At 52.4% G+C, this 25,885-nt stretch overlaps 1 protein-coding gene across 1 annotated transcript in view; it reads left to right on the top strand.

Moving 5' to 3' along the window:
• C8H8orf74 (chromosome 8 C8orf74 homolog) overlaps positions 1 to 23,550 on the top strand; it is a 25,211-nt gene extending 1,661 nt beyond the window's left edge. Inside the window, exons 2-4 of the mRNA XM_025394859.1 lie at positions 59 to 251; positions 20,609 to 21,015; positions 23,188 to 23,550. Coding sequence (XP_025250644.1) covers positions 59 to 251; positions 20,609 to 21,015; positions 23,188 to 23,424 — 837 coding nt within the window. The 3' untranslated portion in view covers positions 23,425 to 23,550. The remainder of the gene's footprint in view (positions 1 to 58; positions 252 to 20,608; positions 21,016 to 23,187) is intronic.
• The last annotated feature ends 2,335 nt before the right edge of the window (positions 23,551 to 25,885 follow it).

The following is a 25,885-nucleotide window of genomic DNA, read 5'->3' as shown; positions in this document are numbered from 1 at the left end:
ATATCATGCCCTGCAAACCCCATATCATACCCTGCGATTCCCATGTCATGCCCTGCAGAGACCACAAGGTCGGGAGCGCCTGCGGAGGCTTCTGAACTGGGAGGAGTTTGACGAACAGAGAGACTCCCGGAGGAGCATCCTGCTGGACACCCTCTATGACAGCATAATCTTTGCAGTGGGCAAAGGCTTCCCATGGGTGGAGGTGGCCCAGGTGGTCAAGTTCACGGAAGAGCTGCTAAGAGAAACCAAAGGTAAGGGGCGTCCAGGGCAGGAGTCAGCAGAGGCTGGTGGGATGGGTGGGTGCACGTAGGACTCCCCTCCCATTCACAGCCCTGGCAGCCTTGGAGGAGCCAGGGCCCCTTCCTGCCTTTCCCTGGCATTGGGCCTCCTCACACGCTTGAAAATATGGTCTCTACCCAGGCTCCCCAAACAACCTCTCTGAGTCTTCACTGGTCTGCCTGACTGTAAATCTGAACCACTCCAAGCTGTTGGCACAACAGCCAGGGTGTTCGCTTTTGTTTTGGTTTGGTTTGGTTTTGCTTAACGTAAATCAAATGTGTCACCTTCCCCGACTTAAAACCCTTCATGGACCCTGAAGGGCTGCATGTTGTTCCTGGTAGGAGATCTGGCTTTGCTGCAAGTCCCAGGGGAGTCCTGGAGTTTGCTCATGCACAGACGGGGGATGCAGTCAGGCGGGTGCACGGAAGCAGCATTGCTCCCACCCTGGCCCTGTGCTGGGCTTGCATGAGAAAAGGACCTGGTGGCATGAGGAGCTGTGGTCACTCCACCCACCTCTTGGGCAATGAAGTGCAGATTCATTCATTATGTAAATACAAGCGGCAGGCTCTCTGTGGCTGCCCTCACAGTGGTGCTTCATTCCACTGAGAACCATCCGTGGGTGCTGAAAGTAGTGGGCGGATGCTTGATGAGAAATGGGATACTTCCATGCTTTCTAAGAGCCTCTCCCACAGCATCCTTCCTAGTGACAAAGAGAAAGGAATACTCTTACAGGGAAGAAGCTGACAGCTGCCTCCTTAGTCAAATGATCCAAGTGGACATTGTCAGTAAGAGGCCACGCAGAGAATCCCATGAGCCTGGTCGGATGCAGCGAGAAACCAGCATCCTCCCATTATGGTTCCAACAAAGACTCACGGCCCAAATCTAATCAAGAGAAAACAGCAAATTAGGAGCATTGCTCAAAGTAGCTCTCCTGCCAGATCCAAACACTCAAAGGCCATAAGAGCCAAGGAAAGACTGATAAACCTTTCCAAACTGAAAGAGGCAGAAGGATGTGTTCAAACGTGACCTGTGGCCATCTTTTTGCTATAAATGAGGTTATTGGGAGAACTGTGGAAACCAGAGTGAGGTCTGGGGACCCGGCGGTAGTGACACGTTCAGGGTGAGGGTCTGGATCGGATGGTCGTGATGATGAACGTTCTTGCTTTAGAAGATATACGTGAAATGATGCTTCGGTGGGGTGTGTCGGGTGGGGCACTTCTTTTAAGTGGACTGGGAAGAGTTTCTTTCTACTATTGTTGCAACTTTTCATGTAATTTATTTTGCTTTGAAATTATTTTTCAAAAAAAGTATAATAAGATTTTTTTAAAGCGAGGCACATTAGAGGTCTTCCCTGGCTTTCTGGTCATAATCTCAGTAGCCGCCAATCACACAGGCTGCACGATGCTATGTCTCTCATGCACAAGGCGCCATCCTCAAGGCAGCCATAACTCATCACTCAGTACTGCTGGCAGCATGTCAATGTCCTTCTCTAATCTCACCACTTCTGACCATCCCCAGGGCCAGTACCATTTCCACCCCCTTCTCTTGATTGGTCCACTACTTTCAAATCTTGCATTCTGCAACTGATTTACCAAACTGCAAGTGCTTTTTCAGACACACAGAATGTCCATGGCACCTCTGTTTGAAGGCATCCAGTGCTCCCAGCCTTAGGCACACCTGGGTCAGCCTTTCTTTAATCTCTTCGGCTGCCAGGTTCTCTTCCAATTCTCTCCTGCCAGGCTGCGTTCCTACCCAGTGGTTCCAGCCTAAAGGCTAGAGCAAGACATGGCATCACTCACAGGCTGGACTCAGAGATCCTCGGGACATCTCATCCCCCTCCTGCCATCCCTAGCCCCACGGACAGGAGCCTTCAGGGTATCTCTCAGGGTCCTGCCTCCCCACTGCTCACAGCCACATGTGGGTACCAGAGTTCAATCCTGGTGTCTGAGCTCTGGAGGAGTTCGTGGCCAGAACAGACACTGACAACCAGGAAGAGGGATGTCAGCCGCAAGCAAGCAGGTGGGAAGCAAACTCTTTCAAGTCCCCATCAGAGCCTTCACAGGCCAAGCCCTTGGAAAACAGTCGATGATGATGCAAACCCAACTTCAACCCAAGATGAGGGCGCCCTGGAGCTTTCGGCACTTCTGGTTGGAGCATGCCTTACCAACACAGCACAGCTATGTCTCATGGACTCTCCAACTGAGTGCACGGAAAACTCCTCTCCCTGACTACAGGGAGCCCCTGGATGCCAACTAAGCTCTTCCAGCTTCTGCTTACACCCCCTAAGGGACAGGGAATCCCTCCTCCTCCTGCACTTCATTCCCTACATGACCACACTCATCATTAGGAAGTTCTTCCTTGTATCTAGCCTATAGCTGCCTTCTGCCCCTCTCCAAATCTGTCTTCCAGATTCTCAGCAGCCTGTGGGCCCTGAGCATATTTATTGGGCTACATATAATGCGACTAGTACATCTTTCCATTTGGACTAGACATCCTAGTACCTTTTATTATTCTTTTTAAAAATTCAAATATTTACTGAAATGCTAGCTAAATTTCTGCTACATACATTTATTTAGAGCTTCCATAAATCATATATATGCCATTTTATTTATTTAACATATATTCATTATTTACCATAGTTTAGTCTTCAGACGCTGTATATAATGAGTCAAATATGCCTGTGTTTACTACCACCCATACCACATCATCTCTTTTTCTATTTTAAAATGACATCCTTCCCATAGACCCTGCCCCCCACCACCTCCTAACTAACCTCTGCCACCCCTCTCGCTGCCCTCATCCAAGTAGCCTTGTGTTTTTCAGTATTAGTCTTAACATATGGCATCTGGATTCAAACACAGCAATCAGTGAGGTGGTCAGGGATGTGCCATCTCCCCTGTGCTGGTCATGATGCCCCTGTTTATATAGCCGATGAGGGCATTGGCTTTATCAGCATCAGGTACACAGATTGGCATCAGGCTGGCAGTCCACTAAAGCCCCTAACCATTTCCCCATCCTGCCCTTGTGCGATGGCGATTTCGAATGCACTTGCAGACCCTCACAGTCACCCCCACGGATGCCACCTCGTTCAGACTGGCCTTCCTTTCCTTCCTCCTGAAATATTCTCCGCCTTAATCCTGGCCCATCCAGCTTAGGAGTTTCTCCTCTCACCTTCGTATCATATGAAGAAGTGTGAGGCATGGTTGATACAAACATGGACTCAAAACAAACTCTTAGGTGGGCTTCCCGTGCCTGAAGTTAAACTGGCTGAAAATAGACATCAGGAGGTTGGGGGTTCAGAGGGAAAATTCAGGTCCTACCTGGCCCCTTACTGGGTGCATCATCTAGGGCAAGTCTCATCCCTCTGAGCCTCTGTGAACACATTTAGAAAAATGGGGACGCAGGATCACTCTCCTCCTGAGATTGTTAGAAGGATCAAATGAGACCGTACCTTAAAGCCCACAGCATGGCGCTCGGTGCCTGGGAAGGGCCCAGTGAGTGGCACCTTTATTTTTAGGAGACACAGGGACCTGGGAACTTGAAGGAGCAGGATGTGATCCAGAAACCTGGCATAGTCAGGGGTCACCTGCTTCAGATCAGCCCTAGCAAGAACGAGGCCCAGTAGACACATTCCAAGGCCCCTTCTCCTCAGCCCCTGCACTGCTCAGTGACCCTGCACTGCAGGAGATGGGGCAGGGTCAGAGGCAGGACCAGGAAGTAATTTAAAAAAATAAAAAGCAAACTGCAGATTTGTTTCAGGAGTCAGGAGCGAGACAGGAGGCAAATGAGACTGTCCCAGTTCCGCCCAGGGGGTGACTGACCCACCAGGAGAGCTGGCTCCTGAGAGCCATGTCAGGCTGGCTGCAGTGCGGAGAGAGTAGGCAGCCGAGTGCAGCTGGAGCACCCCAGGATGCAGAGCCCCACGAGAGCCAGGCCTCCTGCACCTCGGCTCACCACGGTGCTGGTCAGGATAGTGCCTGCTGTCCCTGAGCCAGGAGGCTGGCCCAGGTGGTGTCCTTGTCAGCACCTGTGTTCTTACTGCCTTGCCCAGGGACACTCATGAGAACGTGAACAACCCCACAGTCCCCCAGATGCAGAGGGTAGAATTCCAGCAGCACCTCCTTCCCCAGGTCCTCCTCACTGACAAACGCTGCCGTCACCTCCAGGCCCAGGCTGAGCCCTACATGTTTCTGGGGCCCCAGTTTTGCTATTTCCTAACTGTGGGACCTTGGCCATTCTCTCTGTGCTTCAGGTCACTCATCTGTAAATTTGGGACAAGAACAACATCCGCTTCACAGGCTTGTTGAGTTCATTTATGGCCCTGGAAAGGTGACCAGCATAGAGGAAGCCCTGAAAGTGTGCACTGGAGTCCGCCTGTATGTTACACCCACTTGCAAGGGTCTCAGGCACCCTCCTGGGCTCCACGGTCCACCGGGAACTTTAGGTCCTCTGCCTGCCCCACCCGGACAGCAGTGGCCTAGGCAGTCCTGGGGCACCGCTCGTGGAAACTGCAGCCTTGCCTCCCCCGGCTTTGCTCAGTTGTTTCTGCTCCAGTTCTGCCCAACCCCAGCCCTAACCTTGATCTTCTCTGGTGACATCCAAGTGGCACTGCGCAGGTTTCGACCATAGGCTCTGAGTCACCAGCTCTTATCTATCCTCCATTCCCTCCTGTGCCCTCCAGCCCCGGGTAAACTCCCCTCCTGACTAAGCCTCTCCCCGTCCTTGGATCGCACCACCCAGAGTTGATCTTGGCCCCTCCAGCGTTGGGCCTCATGGGCTAAGCTTCTCTCTACAGGCCATGGTCACGGCCTGGACGCCTCACACCTGCATTTCTGCAGCTGCGTTCCCTCTGGGCCCTGCAGGCGTGCCCAGTCCAGCTCCTTTCCTGTGATGACTGTCTCGTCTGTCCTTCTCACGCCCTGCTTCACCAGGCCATCCCCCTTCCCTCTCCACTCAGACCACGGGCCTCCCTGGAGTCCTCAGCTGGAGAGTGAGAAAGGCCTGCCCTGGAGAGGCTGGAGCTGTGGGAGAGGGGTATGCACCCTGTACATCTTTGTCCCCTCCGACCCCTGAGTGCTGAGCGACGCATATGGCACAGAATAGGAGTTGAAGGAAGAAACAAATGAACGAACCAATAAATGAGTCGATTCCTGATGCCCATGGAGACAGAGAGTTCAAGATGCGCAGAGGAGGCGAGGGCTGGCCTCCAGTGATGCTCCTTGCCCCAGTGACTTGCTCCAATGCCTTGCCCCAGTGACGCTCCTTCCACACTGCACACGCCACTGATGTGAGAGGCAGCAGAGCAAACTCTGCAGTCAAGAGGTCTCAGTTGAAATCCCACTACTGTCACTTCATTGCACAGCCTTGAGAACATTAGTTTCCCTCTCTGTGCCTCTATTTCCTCCTCTGTAAAATGGGGGCAGTAACAGTTCCTACTTACAGGAAGGAGCAAATGAATCGGACATGCAGCACTCGCAGCAGGGTGAACAGCACATAGTAAGTGCTTAATCAATGTTCACTACCATATGCCTGGAGGCGACACGGGATGGTCCCATGTCCATGTCCACCCATGCCCAAGACTCGCCAAGCAGAGAGAAGGTGCCGCTCTTTGCAGCCATGGTTCAGGGCAAGAAGGAGCTGCATGCGGGCCATCGGGGTGCTCACTGTCTATGCCCTTTCTTGCGTTCCCTTCATCCTGCAGATGGGTTCAAGGCATGGGCCAGCAGAAGGGAGGGCCGGACCACCTCTGGCCTGGACTCTAACCAGCTGCCCACACTCATGCTTGGCCCTGGGCACACGAGGGAGCCATCCTTGCTGCCTACCAGACCAAGAGAGCAGGAAACTGCTGTCCTCAGGAGGGGGCTCTGGTGGCCAGGGGCAGAAAGAGCTGGCGTAGGTGGCAGGTCAGGTCCCTGGCACATTCCAGCTCTTTCCCACCTTGCATCCCACCCTGTCCTCCTCTTGGCATTATCCTTATCTCAGAATGTGGGTGCAGGCAGCCAGGCCAGGGGCAGGGGTTCTGTGTCTGTTTCGGCTAAAATCCGTACTAGGCTTTCAGTCGTCTTGGAAGGTGGCTCCTCCAGGGATGTTTTCGTTGCTAGTCTGGAGCTAAGGATGGTTGCGTTGTGTTTGCATTCTAGATAAGAAAGTTGGCAGTCGCAGTGGAGGAGGGTCATGTTTGCACAGCAGTGATTCAGAGCTCTGCCAGGACAGCGACCAGTGCAGCATATCTCCCGGCCCAATCAGGCCTTGGCACGGGGAGGGAGGGGGCCCTTTCTTCAAAAGCTTTGGCTTGCCCTGGCCTGGCAAATGTCTCTCCAGGACATTCTGCTCCCCACACCAGGCCAGAAGAAGCAGTCCTTTCCTTGTGCCTTCTTGGCCAACCTCCAGGAATCTCTGGGCAGGCCATATCCAGCCATCTCCCCGGGGCCAAGGGTGAAGCCACCAGCTGTGACACAGAGTGGGAGTCTTCCAGCTTGGGACATCCTGGTGGGAGAAAACCACAGGACGGGGGCACAGTTTGCCCACCTTGTCTAACCCTGGGGAGGTTCAGGAGAGGAGAGGGATGTGGGGGCCTTGAGGAGCTGCAGAGATTTAGGGTACCCAGGAAGCCTGCACAGGAGGCAGGGAAGGTGGGGACAACCTCCCCTGCTTCAGGCTTCCCTTGACAGAAAGCTGAGCCTGGAGGTGTCCCACTTGTGGCCACCTGGCACCTGTAGGACCTCCCCAGCCCACCACCGCTCTGACCTCTGTGCCACTCCGCCCTTCATCATCATCACGTGTGACAGGCACGGCCTCTCTCAGACGCTCCATCAAGACAGCTGAAGCAGGAAGAACCTTTTCATATGGCCAGGCCCCCAAATCCCAGGCCTGGCAGGAGGTGGGCTTTGAGACCAGTCAATGGAGGCACAGGGCATCCGGGTGAGTGCCTGGTGAAAGGCATCATGGTCCTGGCATCTGCAGTTCCACCCATGGTCACTCCTGATTCTAAAGGAAATGTTGCCCAGGTAGCCTAGGACGGGAAAGCAGCCACCTGCCCACAGCAGCCTGGGCTGGCAGGAGGCAGTGACTCTTCCAAGCTCCTGGCACAACAGTTCTTGCTGGGACAATCATGGCCATGCCTAGGGTCTGCCCAGCAGCCCTGAAGTACTCCGCCCTCAACTGGGGAGCCTCCAGCCTCTCAGGACCCGCAAAGCAGAGAGAAGGTGCCACCCCCGTGAAGCAGAGAGAAGGTGCCACCCCCGCGAAGCAGAGAGAAGGTGCCACCCTCTGCAGCCTGGGAAAGGCCTCCAGGGACCCTCCTTCCCAACCAGAACCTGACACCCCTCAGGCGAGACCTGGAGGGGCCTTTAAATGAGACTTCATGATTGATGGATGGTGGAAGTCTCCACAGCAGCTCTAGACTGAGATCTTAGAGGGGCATTTCTTGGGACAAACGGGCAACTCTCCTTGTGTAGATGCCTCCCTGTGGTATTACTTCGCCAGGGCTGCCGCACAGAACCACGTACTGTGTGGGTTCAACAACAAACATTCATTTCCTCATAGTTCTGGAGGCTGGAAGTCCAAGGTCAAGGTCCTGGCAGGGCTGGTTTCTCTTGAAGCCTCTCTCCTTGGCTTGTGGACGGCCACCTTCTCCTCCCATCCTCTCGTGGTCTCTCTCTGTGCACCTGTGCCCCGGCATCTCTGTGTGTGTCCATGTTTTCTCTGCTTATGATGACAGCAGTCCTGTTGACTGAAGGCCGGCCCTAATGATCTCATTTGACCCTAATCAACTCTATAAAGACCTTCTTTCCAAGTACGTCCTGACATACTGGAGGTTAGGACCTCACCACGTAAACTAGGGTGTGAGCAGTCCATCTTGCAACACTGAGGGAGGTCACCACTCCTTGGGTGAGCCAGTGTCAGTAAGTAGGCCAGAAATCAAGACGGGGCCATAGAAACCTTCCCCTGCCTTCCACAAGAGACCATCCATCCCACAGAGGGAGGCCTTGTGTGTCATGTGCCTGGCCTTTTACACAGCTTCTGTAATTGTCATTGCAGTCTGGCATCACAGGTGCCATTTGAAAGATGAAGACACTGAGGTCTGGAGAGATTAGGTAACTTGCCCAAGGCCACACCTCGAGTGACCGGTGTCGGGATTTGAACCAGGTCAGCGCCCACCCAGCCGTGCAACTTTTCATTTTGACCACGGGGACCTGTCCACCCGTCCAGGGGTGCAGGAAGGCCTGAGAAGCAGGCAGCCCAGGAGAGCCCCCACAGCAAGTGGGCTGGGGCTGCGGAGTGCAGACAGAGCAACACCTGGATGAGCCAGGACTGACACCTACTGACTTCCTAACTGGGTCACCCAGAGCTGTTCACAGGAGAGGCTGGGATCCTGGCCCCAGCAGGAAGGCTCCAGGATGGTGAGTGGCCCAGGCCCAGCTGGCAGGGTGAGTTGTGCCCTTTGGCTAAGGTGTCCTGGCCTGGATGTGCCACCTGTGTGAGGGCAGATGGTACACGTTCTCTTAGGACCCCTTCCCACGTCTGAATTCTCAGGTTCTTCCCCCATCAGCTGGACATACTGGTCAGCCTTGGAGTCCCCAGCATTAGAGGGGACAAGGTATGAGAATGGAGTAGCCGCATCTCGGGCTGGGAATGGCACTGTGTCCCTGAGACGGTGGGACTGCCCGGTCGCTTTCGTCTCCGGGGGATGATGACCATGAGGATGACAAGGACCCCAAGTCAGGGCTTCCCTCACCAAGCTCGAGTCAGCTGAAGGGCTTGGCCAAGATGCACTGGCAGTGCCCCCGTTGTGGCTACAGGGACTGTCAGCTCCATGGAAATCCCCACAGCTTCTGAGAGTTGAGAGGGGCCCCAGAAGTCTCCGGATCCAACCCCCACCTGACACACACATCCGGGAATCCCGTCTCTCCGGTGTCTGAGCATCCGAGGCCCTCAGCTGTCAGACTGATGGGGAGCACCTCCTCACTTCTGGAGAGGAGACCTACTCTGCCAGTGAGCAGCCGGTGCTTCTGGAAAGTTCTTCCTGCTGTTGTACTGAAAGCTGCCTCTTTGAGCCTTCTGCTGGCTGGCCCCTGTTCTGCCCCATTCTCCAGCAAGCCCAGAGTGAACCCAAATCCCTGCACGCTAAGGAGCCGGCCTTCCTGTGAGGCTAGGCAGGAGGTGACCGCAGCAGGACAGGAGCCCCATGCTTCCAGGAGGACCAGGGAAGGGATTGATGATCATAATCTCAGCCATAGACATGGCACACTGAGCCCTCTGCCCATATCATCTCATTTGATCTCCATGGCAGTCTTGGGTGCATGGGTACTGTTGTCCCCATTTCACTAACACAACTGAAGTTCAGAGAGGTTAGGTAACTTGTCAATCATCACACAGTAAAGCGCAGAACCAATATTAACCTTGGGTCTTCCTGGCCACAGAGCCTATCCCTTCTGCCAAAGCTCTTTCACATGAATCATTCTAGCTTCCTGATTCCTGAGAAATGGGGGCAAGGATTGGTGAGGTGCCGAGTCTGCTAAGCGGCCAGGTAGGGGGACCATTGTGGACAAAGAGAAGGGTGTGGACAAGAGCCCATGACAGTCTTTAAAGCATATGGTCCTGACCACGCGCGGTGGCTCATGCCTGTAATCCCAGCACTTTGGAAGGCTGAGGTGGGTGGATCATGAGGTCAGGAGATCGAGACCATCCTGGCTAACATGGTGAAATCCCGTCTCTACTAAAAATACAAAAAAAATTAGCTGGGCGAGGTGGCAGGTGCCTGTAGTCCCTGCTACTCTGGAGGCGGAGGCAGGAGAATGGTGTGAACCCGGGAGACGGAGCTTGCAGTGAGCCGAGATTTTGCCATTGCACTCCGGCCTGGGCGACAGAGCGAGACTCCGTCTCAAAAACAAAACAAAACAAAACAAAACATATGGTCCTGTGCTTGCCCTCTGAACCCTAGGCAAGTGACCAAAAAGAATGTCTTTAAAAGGACAATAAAATATTTCTAATCCTAGTGTTTGAGTAGATTTTCCCTTAATATGGCTATTGGTTTATAGTAGACCCCTCTAATCCACCATCAGGAATATATTTCAACACCCCCCATGTGGTGCCTGAAACCGGGGATAGTACCACACCCTATATCCACTACTCGCAAATTTATTTCTCTCCCTTCATAGTTTCACAGATAGAAGATTTGTTCTTAGGTAGTTCTTAGAAACCTCAGCATATGATTTTCTTTCTTTCCTTACAAAATCAAGAAATTTCACCTTTTCACTGAAAGGAAGCACTTGGTAGCTTATGTTTGGCATATCCAAACTGCCAGCATCACTACTATTGCACTTTGGGGCCATCATTAAGTCAAATAAGGGTGACTTGAGCACGAGCGCTGTGATAACTCGACGGTCCTTTTGATACCGGAGATGGCTCCTAAGTGACCAACGGGAGAGTGGCGTTGACAGCAGGGGTCCCCTGAAGGAAGGAGTGATCCACGCTCCATGTGGAACAGAGCGGGATGATGCAGATTCCATCATGCCACTCAAAAAGGTGCAACATCTAAAACTTACAAACTATTTATTTCTGGAAATTTCTACTTAATGTTTTTGGACTACGGTTGGCCACAGGTTACTAAAACCAAGGAAACTGGAGCTGCAGTTAAGGGGGGACTACTGTATCTTAACAAATTGAAAAGACATAGTGGATGAAACCAATATGGCAGTTCCTCAAAAAGGCAACCATGGAATTGGCATATGATTCAACAATTGTTCCTGTGGGTACACATCCAAAAGAATTGAAAGTGGAGACTCGGGCAGGTGTTTGTACACCTAGGCTCATAGAAGAATTGCTTACAATAGCCAAAAGTGAAAGTCACCCAGGTGAGCATGGATGGATGAATGGATAAGCAGAATGTGGTCTATCCATACAATGGAATATCATTCAGCCTTATAAAGGAAGGCAATTCTGCCCCATGCTACAACATGGAGGAACCTTGAAGACATTATATTACATGAAATAATCTAGATGCAAAAGAATAAATATCGTATGAGTCTGTCTGTGAGGAACCCAGAGTAGTCAAATTCATAGAGACAGGAAGTAGAATGGGGATTGCCAAGGGCCGGGAGGAGGGGGAGCGTGGAGTTAATGTTTAATGGATATGGAGTTCTAGTTTGGGATGATGAGAAAGTTCTGGAGATGAATGGTAGTAATGGCTGCAAAATAATGTGAATGTTCTTAACGTCATAGAACTATACATTTAAAAATAGTTAAAATGGGCTGGGTGCGGTGGCTCACGCCTGTAATCCCAGCATTTTGGGAGGCCAAGGCAGACGGATCATGAGGTCAGGAGATTGAGACCATCCTGTCTAACACAGTGAAATCCCGTCTCTACTAAAAATACAAAAAATTAGCCAGGCATGGTGACACATGCCTATAGTCCCAGCTACTCAGGAGGCTGAGGCAGGATAATTGCTTGAACCCAGGAGATGGAGGTTGCAGTAAGCCGAGTTTGTACCACTGCACCCTAGCCTGGGTGACAGAGTGAGACTCTGTCTCAAAAAAAAAAAAAAAAAGAAAGAAAGAAAGAAAAAGAAAACAGTTAAAATGGTCAATTTTAGGTTATGGGTTATATATATTCACAACAATTGAAAAATTAAATTTAAATCCAAGAATGCTAGTGGACATATTGTAGTGCTGTGTATTTCATATATCTTCCATTCACTCCTAAAAAATGGCTGTGGTGTACTCTCCTTGGAGTTGGAGGATCTGGATTGAGAACTGATTTCACTACTGAATAGCAGTAGACAAGCCACACGCATGCTCTAAACCTCAGTTTCTTCATCTGCTAAATGGTGTCAAACACCTATTTCATAGGTTGGTTGTGGTAATTAAATGAGTTGATGGATAATGTAAATGCTTTATAACTGTAAAATAACACGCTAATGTAGTGGTAGTATTATTTCCTGAGAGCTTAGCACTGGGCAGCAACCACAGGTCCAGAGCTCTCTGGGAAGATTTCCCATTATCTGCCCTGTCGTTTTCATAAGCACCCACATGCTTTTCAGTGCAAGAATCTAGACTTGGGTCTATGGCCATACCACCTTGAACATGCCTATCTTGTCTGGTCTTGGAAGCTAAGCAGAGTCGGACATGGTTAGTACTTGGATGGGAGACCACCCTGGAACACCTGGTGGTATTTAAAAATTAATTAATTCAATAAAGTAATAGTAAGAAAAAGAGAATCTTGATTTGGATTTGGGAAGTCTGGCCCATCTAGCAGTTTCTTGCCATGGAGGCATCCACAATAGTGGGGAGAAAGAGGATACAGCACAAGGGCCTGTTGAGTTATGTAGTAAGTAGGGGCCTCTTCCCCTACCCTCTGCACCCCATAACTGGGGACCTAGCCCACTCCCAGTTGTCCTGTCCCCAACACGAGATTTAGGGCCACCAACCTCCTGTGCAGTTGAAAACTCGTATGTAACTTTGGACTCCTCCAGAATTTACTTACTAATAGCCTACTGTTGACCAGAAGTCTTACTGATAATATAAACAGTTGATTCACATATATTTTGTATGTAATATGTATTATGTACTGTGTTCTTACAACAAAGTAGGCTGAAGAAAGTATTAAGAAAATCATAAGGAAGAGGAAATACATTTACCCTTCATTAAGCGGAAGTGGATTATCATCAAGGCCACTATTCTCGTCATCTTCATGTTGAACAGGCGGAGGGGGAGGAAGAGCAGGGGTTGGTCTTACCGTTTTGGGGGTGGCACAGGAAGAAAATCTATGTGTAAGTGGACCCGCAGGAGCATCTGGAGGCCAAAAGTTAGAATTCAGCCAGGGACTCCTTCCTCTTGCAGTTCCAACCCATGTTGTCCCAGGGTCAACTGTAACAGCTATTGCAAAACATTCTTTGGAAAATGTGACCAATGGGATTGGAGGTCCCTTGCAGTGTCCACCTCCAAGAATCTACAAAAAGACCTCAAAGCTGCTTGGAGCTGGATGGCCTGGAGTTTGAATTCCAGCTGAGGCACTTACCACCTGAGTGGCCTTATGCAAACCCCTCAGCCTCTTTGAGCCTCGGTTTCTCTCCCGGGTGAAGAGGGGTTGGTGCCTGTGCCAGCCTCACTGTGCTGGGAGCTGGGAGACTGAGTGACCTAGAGCATGCATGGCACAAGGCAGTGGGCGCTCCCTAACTGAGGGGAGCTCACCTGGGCAGTACAGTCCCTGGCACCCAGGGGTGAAGGAGTTTACTAGTAGAGTCTCTCCAGGAGCACAAAGGGGGCAGAGGGCAATGCGGGGGGATGAAGGATGCGGTTGGGTGGAGATGGTGGGCCCTTGCTTTCGTCTGCTTCCCACCATACCGGGTCAGCCCTGGTAGGCGCTCAGGTGTTGGGAAAGGTGAGCAGTGCCAGGCTGTAGCTTGACTTGGTTCCTGCCCCTGGGAGGCAAGATGGGGGAACCAAACTGGTTTATCGGGGTACCTGGGTCCTCCCGCTCAGGCACACCCAGAAGGAGCAGCCTTCCCCATTTCCAGCCCCACAGGGACATGGCGCATCTCCCCTTGCTCGCCCAGCCCAGACTCCAGGTTTGAGGGGCCAAGGAAGCCACTGGAGCCTCCTGGTCCGAGCGGTTTCTGCCCTGATCGTGGAGCTTCTGCTGACATCTGCCCAGCAAGCCTCCCCCGCCCTTCCCCTCCTCATTCCTCCCCTCCCCCACTCCCACTGCATCTCCTCACAGGTGCTGGCCTCCAGGGGCTTGGGGACCATCTTCAGGAAGTTCCCAGCAGCCAATGCAAATGAAGGCCACTCCCTGTTATTGAAGAGCAACTTGCAGGCACAGATCTGTCCGCCCTGCAGCCAGCAGCTTCTCCCTGAGACTTAATCCCTCTGCTTTCTGAGTCACCAGGAACTTCTCAACCCGAGGCCCAGGGAGTGTGGTCCAAGGCCAAGAAAGTATGTCTCATGAGCGGGCTTCCAACAAGCTTTGCTGAAACCCAGAATCAGCCAAGAGTGTCTGGGGGCCGAAAGTTAGAATTCAGCCCAGGGGCTCCTTCCCTGTTGACCCAGGACAAGGTCTGCACTTGGTTTGTACGACCTCTTAGGTGCAGGCCACAGCCCGTGGCCATAGTAGGGCATCGGCCAGGATGACAAGCCGCCAGGAAACCCTGGCTCAGCACAGCTGCTGAGTGCATTCGCGCTACTGAGCCTCACGGACTTCTCCTTTCAGATCTGGGCTCTGTGTACAGCTGCTGGGGCTGAACAGAGGGGCTCAGGGGCTGGCTTTCGCCAATGAGGCAGACACAGCCACCCACAGCTGCAGGATGCAGGTGACCCCACCCCATGCTCCGTCAGGCCAGGCCTGGCTGGAGGAGGAGGGCACCTTCTGGCCAGTTCAGAGAAGGTGTGGAGTCACCTGGTGAAGCTCACACACCGTTGCCCCCACACAGGCCCCGAGTCCAGCTTGCTGATCAAAAATGATGGCCTCATGTCTGCTCACCCTCTGGGATCCCTTGATGGGCAGTCTCTGCTGTCTTCCACGTGGTCACCATCTTCCCTCTGGGATGGCCCCAACCTCTCATGTCTGGCCTCAGTACCTCTCCACCAGGTTCTTAACCCTGAGGAATTTGATAATTCTATGTACGCTATCCTTGGAGGTCCTCGTGGTCCGTGATGAAGTCAACTCTTTCACATGGCACACAGGGCTGTCATGAATGACCCTGTCCACACTGACCACAAGCCCTGGGTCCCCCAGCTCAGTCCCCAGAATCCTGCTTTGCCTCCTGGACAGCTGGGTGTGGCCCTGTGCACACAGCCACGCCGTGCCCCACTCGCCCCAGGCCTTCACCGCTGCTGGCCCCTCTGCTTGGGGTGGCCTTTCCCATCGGCCTCTGGACCCCTGCCTGGTGCCTCCGACATGGGGCATGTGCAGATCCCCTGGCCTCTCAGAGCTCCTCCTTCTCTCACTGTGTCCCTGCGGGGAAGCTCCTGCCAACTGACGGCAGGCCTGCGTGCTCTGACGCCCAGCTCTGCGTGAAAGGACGGGAAGGGACACAGGGCATTTGGGGCCAGGCGGGTCTTTGCTGTCTGGAGGGCAGCAGCAGCCAAGAGCTTCTGGTCAGTGAAGCTGGACCTGGACCCTGCCCTAGGCTGATCCCCTCCGAGGCCTTGGCCCTTCCTTCCGACACAGCTTGTTCCTCCTGCTGCCAGAATTGGCTCCCTGGAACCTGGCTCCACTCACCCCCTACCGGCTGGAAACCCTTCTGCCATGTCTGGGTGGGCCTGGCCTGTGGCGCCTGTTCTGCCAGCCCAGCAGCCTCCATGGTGAAAGCCTTGGCCACAGGCAACATCCCCCAATGCCTGGCACATGGGAATGTTCCCTAAATAAATCCTTTTGTGTGTGTGAGAGACAAGATCTCACCCTGTCGTCCAGACTGGAGTGCAGTGGCACGATCTGCAGCCTTGACCTCCTGGGCTCAAGTGATCCTCCTATCTCAGCCTCCTGAGTAACTAGGACTAAAGGCATGCACCACCATGCTGGCTATTTTTTTTTTTTATAGTGTTGGGGTCTTTCTATGTTGCCCAGGCTGGTCTTGAACTCCCAAGCTCGAGTGATCCCCCTGCCTTGGCCTCTGAAAGTGCTATGCCCATTCCCTTGTTTTCATTCAACAAGGCTCTCCTTCTCTGCAGTGCACCTCCTAGGGGCTGGGCACTGCTCTGGCACTTGGTACCCAGCAGTGAACAGAAAAGATGGCCTCTCGCTCTCTCACAGCTTGAGTGCTAGTGGAGGGAAAATGACCAAGAACAAATCACATCAGTAAAATGCGCAAGATCAAAGACCTTGATGAGTACTCTGGAGAAAGACTCCCTCGGGGGTACTGCCAGACCCTGGGGGTGGGACCCCTGCAGGGCAGGGCATGCTAGGGGCTTTCAGGGCCTGGCCAAGGGCATGCTAGGGGCTTTCAGGGCCTGGCCTACCCAACCTCATCTCCAGCCAGGCAGCTCCTCGCCTGCAGATCTCCAGCCTGCTGACTGCCTTCCTCCCCCACCTTTCAGTCCCTCAGAGGGCCATGCCTGCTTCAACCACAGGGCCTTTGCACAAGCTGCTGTCCCTCCTGCCTCGCTCTTCACCACCTCTTTGCCCAGCAAACCCCTTTGATCCAGCCCATCCCAGCCCCTTTACTGCCTCCTCAGGGAAGCCCTTCCTGACCTTCTTCCTGTCCTGTGTGCTGCCAGTCCCACAGAGCCCTGTGCAGAGCTAGATATCTGTGCATTTCCTCCCCAGCCCTCCACCACCTCCCTGGAACCTGGAAGAGTTCTTGGCACAGGGAAACCCCGAATAAGTATTTGTTGACAGAATGAATGAACACCTCCACCTTGACATATTAGAGCTGGTTCATTTACTCTGTAGACTTTGACTGGGCCCCTCCTGTGCACAAATCCCAGTGCTGGGGGCCGAGAATACAAAGGTGGCCATCATTTATTCAACTGTCTCCTCTTCAAGACTGGAAGCTCTCCGAGGGCAGGGGTCATGTCAGAGGTCAGCATCTCACCATATGGTATTCTCTCTGTTGGTAGGCCCACTGTCCCTCAAACATCCCCCGTAAGAACCCGGGGGTTGTGCCAGTTTCTGTCTTGCACACCCTACATCTGAGGACGGCCAGGTCCTGCCACTCAGATCTGCTCCTTCTGTGCACTGCCAAGAAGACAGAGCCCTGGTTCTGAGTATGGCATCCATCCAAGGCCCTTGTGTCTGTCTTCCACCCACCTCTCCATGCAGCTCTTGCCATCATCTGCCTCCACCTTTAGGTGCCAACGACAACAAGCCTCACCTTGCTCCCACCCAGGCCAGGCTGCTTCTTGCTCCTCTGCTGTCACTCAGCTGGGCTGTGAAGTGGCCCCACCTCTGGGCCTGGCTCAGCCTCACTCTGGGATGCAGCTCACACATCGCCTTCTCTAGAAGGACCCGGTCCTGAAGTCCATGCTCTTCTTCACCCAACTCTGTTCCTCTTTACTATGCACTGCCATTATCTGCTTGTGTCTCTCCTGCAAGCATCTGAGAGCAGGAGATATGACTTATTTGTTGTCAAGTATTGCCAAAATCTTGCATAGTGCCAAGTAATTAATAAGCAGTAACAATTTATAGGTTCAGTCACTATTTGACAAACTAATCTTGGGTGAATGGAAGGATAAATGTGTAAACCGAAAAGTATCTGAGACAGGTCTCAATCCATTTAGAAGGTTATTTTGCCAAGGTTAATGACATACCTGGAAGAAAGATCTGTTCCTTTCTCCAAGGATAATTTTGAGGGCTTCGATATTTAAAGGGGAAAGTGGGCTGGAGGGAAAAAAGGAGGGTATGGTGATCCATATGTTGCAAGAGAAAAGGAGCAGGTGGGGAATAATCAATTATGTGTTCCACCCTTGCTCAGTAAATTGGCACCTTATATAAGATAAGGTGAACATAGAGTAGCTACCTGTGGAGATATTTAACCTTTTATTTGTAGCTACCTGCTTAGGAATCAAAGGAAAGGCAGTTTCTTGTGTTACTCAACTTTCAGGTTAATTTTTTTCTTTTGGCATAGTGAATTGGGTTCCCAAGTTTTTATTTTCCTTTCACAAATGGATAGAAGGATGGGTGAATGGATGGGTGGATAGATTGAAGAATTAATGGATGGATGAATAGGTGAATGGATAAACAAATGGGTGGAAAAATAGATGGGTGGATGGAAGAATAGATGAATGAATGGATGGATGGATGGATGGATGGATGGATGGATGGATGGATGGATAAGTGGAAGGATGATGGATGAATGGATGGATGGGTGAGTGAAAGAACGGATGAATGGAAAGATGGACAGAGATGAATGAAGGAAGGAATAGAGGGAAGGCTCTATGGGGGAGGGGAAAGGGGAAGGGAGAAACATATTTTTGCAAAGGTAGAAATAAATTCTTTCTACAGCATTTATTGCTGGCTTGCATTAGGCTCTGTATGAAGCTGGACATCTTACCCCATTTGACCCTTCCAACAAGCCTATGAAGTCAGTATCACTATTCTGAATTTTACATTTGAGGGAAAAAGGCCCAGTCTCATATCTAAGAGGGACAGACTATCTCAGATCTCCAAACCCGGTACCCTCACAAGAGGAGTATAACCCTTCGGCTTCAAGCCTGCTGGTTTGCCATCACAGAAAGGAGAAGTACAGCCTCCAGTCTGTAATTCTGCATGGTGGAGCAGTCCCTCCTTCCCTCCCCCAGGAGGCTGAGATTGCCAGAATCCAGGCGTCACTCCCAGCACATCCTAACATGGCTCCAAGTGGAGTGGTGCCCCTTTTGCTAATATTTTCCCAAGACCATGATGTCTCCACCCTCTGGGTACTTTGGGGAGATTCAAGGTGAATATTTCCATACAGAGAAAGACAGCCTCAGGGACCAGCCAAGAGGGAACATGAAGGGACTGGGGGTGGGGGGACTTCAAAACAACCTTGTGGGCAAGGCTGAGACAGTCCCTGCTGAAGGGGCATGCAGCACTCTAGCCGGGGGTGAGGAAACCGCATAGTGCCCCATGGAGGGCTCACACAAAGGAAGAGCAAAGGAAAGGGTCTGTGGACAAGCCAGGTCCCCCACTTCGGGGAAAAGCCTGGCTCCTTGCCTACAACATGCTACTTTCATTGTCAGCAGAGGGAACTGTGGAATTCTCCAAAGTGCATGATCTGGTGGGCGCCTGGCCCAAGCCCTCATTCTTCAGAGGGGGACACTGAGTCAGGGAGCAGGATAGGCTTGGCCAAGTCCACAGTGCAATTCCAGGACAGTGTCTATGAGAACCCAGGTCTCCAAGCCAGGGCCGTGCTCTCCTGTTGCCCTTGACTTGCCTGTCTCTCTGCCTGATGTCTGCTCATCTACTCACCAGGGTAGGCATGTAATTCAGCCACGACCCTTCATGAACCACCTCCTCTGTTGAGAACCAAGTAGATGATGGGAGAGCCCTGCCTCCAACCACTGTGCTGAGCACCTGAAAGAGTTGTGAGCAGGAGGAGTGAATGGGAGAGGAGGAGAGAAGAAGTGGGGAGATGGGTCACCCCCCGAGGAGCACTGCCCAAGTGCTACCTTCAGAGCCAATCCTTTGCACGGGGTAAATAATATTTTCCCAACTCTGCAACACAAGCCACCAGCACAACAGTTGCCTGGGCATCAATCACCTGCTTCCACTCTTTTTTTTTTTTTTTTTCTGGCGGGGGGATGGAGTCTTGCTCTGTTTCCCAGGCCGAAGTGCAGTGGCATGATCTCGGCTCACTGCAACCTCCACCTCCTGGGTTCAAGCAATTCTCCTGCCTCAGCCTCCCGAGTAGCTAGGATTACAGGCACCTGCCACCACACCCAGCTAATATTTGTATTTCTAGTAGAGACGGGGTTTTGCCATGTTGACCAAGCTGGTCTCGAACTCCTGACCTCAAGTGATCCACCCGCCTCAGCCTCCCAAAGTGGTGGGATTACAGGTGTGAGTCACCGTGCCCAGCCACCTCCTACTCTACTCTTATGGGGATTCCTTTTCTGCATGCTCATCTCCTTCCTGAAGAGAAGTAGAAACAAGTTAAGCAAACTAAAGTAAGTCTTTAAAACAGGCATCAAAAGACAAAATACTGGCCAGGTGTGGTGGTTCACTCCTGTAATCCCAGCACATTGGGAGGCCATGGCAGGAGGATTGCTTGAGCCCAGGAGTTCGGAAAAACAAACAAACAAAAAAGACAAAACCGGTAATGATAATGTGATTATACTGAGATCATAAAATCATATTTATATGATTATACTGGGGTAATTATGTAAGAAAAAATGGGATAAGTGTAAGTTACTGCAAGTAAAAAAAGAAACGTGGTACACTCCATACTTTTCAAGAGCTAATGCATGGTAATAAGAATTGCAGTTAGAGCAGGCACAGTGGCTCACGCCTGTAATTCCAGCACTTTAGGAGGCCAAGGCAGGAGGATCGCTTGAGTTCAGGAGTTCAGCCTGGGAAAAATAGTGATAACCTCATCTCTACAAAAAATAAACAAAATTGGTCGGGTATGGTAGCATGTACCTGTAGTCCCAGCTACTCAGGAGGCTGAGGCAGGGGGATTTCTCGAGCCTGGAATTTGGCGGCTGCAGCGAGCTACAATCGCACCACTGCACTACAGCCTGGGTGACAGAGTTAGACCCCGTCTCAAAAAAATAAATAGAAATAAATATTTTTTAAAATGCGGTGGGGACATGGGCTCTGTGACCAGGCTGTCTAGGTGCAGAGCCCACATCCACTGCCTGGCAGGGCAGCTCTGTCCCACTCCCACTCTGTACCTGGCCCCTGTGCCCACAGGCTGCTCCATTACTGAGGCTGTGACGATCCTGGGGAACAAGCTCAGAGATTACCAGGACCATTTCAACACCACCCACCTGCTGGCCCTCTGTGACTACTTCCACCATACCTTCATCCGCCACTACAAACTCTACCAGTATGTCCTGGGCCAGGACCAGCAGGTCAGCCTGACCGTTGCCCACCTGGAGGTGTGCATGCCACCCCAGCCCCTCCCGCTGGCCGAGGGCATGGACAGGGACTTGTGGACCCACCGGCAGCAGGTGGCGGCGCTGACGGAGGCCAAGGCACAGAAGCGCGCCGACGTGCTGCTCCTGAAAGAGACGCTGCTCCTGGAGCTGGAGAGCTCACTGCAGAAGGTGTTCACTGCTGTTGCGCCTGCGCAGCCTGGCCGGGTCCTGGAGAGACAGGTGAGGCTCTGACCACCTGCCATGGGTGGGCACCTGGGCCAGCAGAGACATCAGCCAGGTCTGGCGTCACTGCAGATGGGAGCTCCTCGTTGGCACCCATGGGAGGGGGAGACATGCAGGGAGGAATCAAGAGTCTACCACGGGTTTCTCGGTAGACTAAAGGTAGAAATTCATGTCCCTGTTTTAGTGATGAGACGACTGAGGCTCAGAGAACTTTTCAACTCGCCAAAGCCACCAAGCTAGCATGAGGTAGAGTTCACATTTGGACTGAGGCTGACTGACCCTGAAGTCTAAGTTCCTTCCTCTGTGTCATTGATCAGTGACAGATTCCACCAAGAGAGGCATGAGAAAGACTCCAGCTTTGGAACTGCTGCAGATTCTCCAGAGCCAGCACGCCCCCAGGCTAGGGGAGAAGATGGAGGAGGCAGGGACATGGGGACAGCTCGGGGAGGGTCATGTGACCAGGGAGACAAAGGGCGGAGCTGGGACCGGGTGAGGACTTGGGAGGATCTGGTGCCTGGATCTCAGACTTTGGGCTGCCCTCTTGGAGAGTCTGCCAGACCACTGGGGCTCTAGCTGCCAGCATTTCCCATGACCAGCTCTTCAATGACCGTGACGACCCCAGCCCCAGGGTAGCTGACTTCTTGAGGGCCTGGCCAAGCCTACATGGGTTTCTTAGCTATACATAGGCACTGAAGTCATCATTGTTGCGTCATCTTTGAACATACTTTGAGAGACAAGTATGTGCATGTGTTTCAGGCATTGGGGTCGGGGAGTTGCAGGGCCTGTGAGTTCCAAGGGATTTTGGTTTCTGAATCATCAGCTGAAGAGCAAATGGCCTTGGGAAGTATTCCTTTAGGGTTATACACACACACACACACACACACACACACACACACACAGAGGAAAATCTCTACAGAGCAATGAGCACAGCAGCCTGGATGGTGCTCATCTAAGGTTAAGTCTGCAGACAAATAGCACATCAGGGGGCCATGAAATCTTAGCTCATGAAGACATTCAATAAAGACCCAACAAAACCCCTGCAACAGTCTACGGACCTTGCTCTAGCACACGGGGTGGGGCGGGGCATGGCCACAGTGGCCCAAACGGCCCCGCACGTCCCACAGCTGTTCCTGCCTGCTCCTCCCAGCTCCCCGCCCAGCCTCCAGCATGGCACTGCTGGCCCCAGCCTGGCGGAGCTGGTGAGCCAGAGCTCCCTACACCGTGTACCCCAGCTATTCACCTGAGATGGGGCACTCAAGGGCATAGAACAAACACTGCGCATTCTCCTATAGCACAACAACCTTCCCCAATAATTTTTTCTACAAAAACAACCAAGAGGATATGCTGGGGCAAATGTGCAATTTTGCATACCTTTTAAGTGAATACAAGATCTCAAAGAAATGCACTACGGACAACCAGTTGCTTCCAGTGTGTCTCCTGACAATAGCTCCTCTGTTGTGTGGTTGCTCGGGCAGGGAACCTGGAGAAACACACTTACGTCGTCTGTGTCTCCAGGCTCTCTTGGCCATGACTCTGATGGAGCTGACGAATGGGGTTTCCTGTTTAACTCGGTGGATGGACGGTGGCTGAGTTTCCATTCTTCCTATGGCTGGCTGGTTGGATGACACGCCCAATCTCTGAAGCCATTTCCCCTGTCCCCTCCCATGAAGCTGCCACTAGAACTTTGAGAGGTGAGAATGAGGATGGTTGGGGGCGGGGTATCCAGATGGAGCCTGCATTGACCAGGAAGTAGGGTCTATAGGAAATACGGCACTGGCCAATGGGCCCAGAACAAATGACACACTCAAACAGCCTGGCCATCACTCTAGGCCAAAAGAGAAAAGGGAGGGAGTGACTATTGGAATCTAAAAAGAGAGCTTTAGTTATAGGCAAGGGTTGAGGGACAGGAAGTGTGACCACCCATGGTCCGTGGCCATGGCCAGCCCACAGCTGGTCAGGAGAAGATGAAGACCTCCCCACCCTCAGACCTCCCACCCCTAGTTGACTGAAGTCAACCAGAAGCCAGAGGTTAAGGCAGCCACGGCCCATGGGCAGGGTGAGATGGGTGGACAGTGGACACATCCTCATACCCGCAGTAGGGGCCGAGTTGAGAACCAGATCTGGTGAGACCTCCCAACCCCGCTCACCGGCCCTCCCCGTTCCTTCCAGGAGTTGGAGAGCCTTGTCCGCCAGGTCATCCACATCCAGATGGAGCTCCTGCAGGAGCTGCTGCAGTGCAAGATCCAGAACACGTTCGCCATCTTGGACCTGAAGCTTCAGAAGAAAACTCTGAACCTCAACGCCCCCACCCCTAACCCGCCCCCCATCACCAGTCATGCAGGCCAGGAGGAAGCCCTGAAGCCCCACAGAGTGAACAAAGAAAAGAAAGTGAAGGCAAGGAAGTAGAAGGTCCCGACTGCCACATGAGACTGACTGGGGACTGGTCACCCACAGCCATGAGCCATGCAGCATGGTGAGTTCAGCACCCACCCACAGAGAGACTTCTCACGATTAAAAGAAACAAACCCGTGCCATCAACTGGTCTCTGTCTTGGAAACCACCTGCTACCACCTAAAATCCAATCCAAATGATTTCCCCCGATGGCTGTGCGCCTCTGCTAAGCATGGAGCTTTGCTCTGGGGGTACTTATCACATGCTGACAAGTCTGAGCTCTGCTGAAGATGGAGCCACCCATGGGTGCAAGCTGGTAAGAATGAGGGTGCTCCACACACCAGCAAAGCCCTCCAGGGAATCCCATGCCATGTAACAAGAATCTATCCTAGGATTCTTCCTCCTGACATTTAAACCACAGGCTTCATTGCATGCTGGGTGTCACACAGCAGAGAGCAGAAGCCCTCCTGCTTCCGTGCTGTTTCCCAGGGGCATCGTTCCTCTTATGCAAACAGTGGCACACGTCCTGGAGCTGTTGGTTTGACAGGTGACCATGGCCCTTGAAATCAGAACGGTGAGGGGGTCACCACATACTGCCTCTTCCCAAGCCCAAGACTGCCTCTGTCCTGCTCTGCCATTTGCCTGCTGCACCCCTTGTGTCCAATAAGGCAGGCCCGTGTCATTAGCTCATCCTGCCCATCTCTCCTTTGCCACCTACTTTCTAGTTTATGCCACCTGAGGTGCGCCTGGTGTCTGTGTTTCCAGGCAGAGTCAGCTGCCTTAGGGGGTCGGGGGGACTTAGCGAGGGGTGCCCTGCTGAAGGAGAAGAGCAGCCCTCTGCAGCCCTGGCAGAGAAGTCCAGGACACAGGAGCCCCCAGCATGGGAGGCAGCCCTGCTGGGAGCTGCACCTGAGACTCTCCTCCCATCTCACCCTGATGCCATGGCCAGGTGTGTTGATCCCCAAGAAGCTTGATGAACTGTCTGATACCTCTCGGGATGGAGGAAGGAGGTTCTGGGAGTTTCTTAAATTTTTTATTCCTTCCTTCCTCTTTCATTCCATAAACATTTTTGAACAACTATATCTACTGTATGGATGAAACAATTATGGTCTTGAGGGAAGTGTGAGAGCTGCCATCGGATTCTGTCTAGGGCCTCACCAGGGTCCCAGACACCCTCATGGCCAGCGTGGATGGGTGTACTCACATGTGTGTGTGGGAGATGGTGGAGGGGCAAGTGGGTACAGCTTCTACCCAGGCCATGTGTCAGAGACCCACACCTGGCTGACTTCACATGACTTCCATGACCATTTGGTGGCATTATACCAGTGTTGGGCCTGCTTTGGCATGCACGCAGATTTGCATTGTTCAGTGGAGTTCGCTGAAGACTTGCTCTAAAAGAAGCTGGGGTAGGTAGGTAGCTCCCCACCTGTGCTTCAGCTCCTGCCATGACTGCATCTCATGGTGTGGGACTCTCCTGGTGTGTAGGCACATGGGGTGTGCCGTGAGCAAGTTCTCACCTACGTTTGAGGCTGCAACTGGAAGAGGCAGAGCGCTGACCTGCCTCTCCCTCCTAACACTCTCTTGACTCAGTGGAACCTTTCAAAAACAGCACCCGGGCCATTCCTGAGATACTGAAATGCAGGCAGACACAGGTAACTGAGGAGAGCCAGCTCTTCCCATGGTGGTGGTGCTGAGAGAAGGACACAGCACCTCTGCTCCCACCAACTGCTCAGCGCCTCAGCCACTTGCACAACCGCAAGATGCATGAAGCCACTAGGCTCTGGGGTCGGTGGGAAAACTGAGAGAGACAAGCCAGGCACGTAGGCAGTATGTCCAGGAGCTGGGAGGAAGAAGTGTTCACAGAGGGGAGTCCCCACGGCCTTGCTGCGTTGACTTCGCTACTTACCACTTGCTACAAAGCTACAGTGGTTTAGTTATTGTTTGCCACTGCATTTTCATTTTTCAATAAACCCTTTTGGTAGCAATGAACTCAACAAAAAAGGAAAGTGCCTGAGTAATGAAAATGTAAATATATTGACTTTCTCTTTCCTAAGAAAGTTAATTATGAAACTGTAACAGGCACAAAGTTGTTCTCTGCATCTACCATCTGCCAAGAACCACAGCAATACCACTGACTACCAAGAAGTCTGCTCAAAAAGTGTCAGCAGCCACCTCAAAGGTTCACAGGAACTTTAAGAAGCCTTTCCAGGACAGGCGTGGTGGCTCACATCTGTAATCCTAGCACTTTGGGAGGCTGAGGCGGGTGGATCACCTGAGGTCAGGAATTCAAGACCAACCTGACCAACGTAGCAAAACCCTGTCTCTACTAAAAATGCAAAAATTAGCCAGCCATGGTGGAGCATGCCCTTAGTCCCAGCTTCTCAGGAGGCTGAGGCAGGAGAATCGCTTGAACCCAGGAGGTGAAGGTTGCAGTGAGCCAAGATTGCACCACTGCACTCCAGTGCTTGGGTGACAG

The sequence above is a fragment of the Theropithecus gelada genome, chromosome 8 (assembly GCF_003255815.1).
Source record: "Theropithecus gelada isolate Dixy chromosome 8, Tgel_1.0, whole genome shotgun sequence".
Taxonomy (NCBI): Eukaryota; Metazoa; Chordata; class Mammalia; order Primates; family Cercopithecidae; genus Theropithecus; species Theropithecus gelada.
Note: the sequence above shows the minus strand (reverse complement) of the source record. Positions and strands in the feature narration are given on the sequence as shown.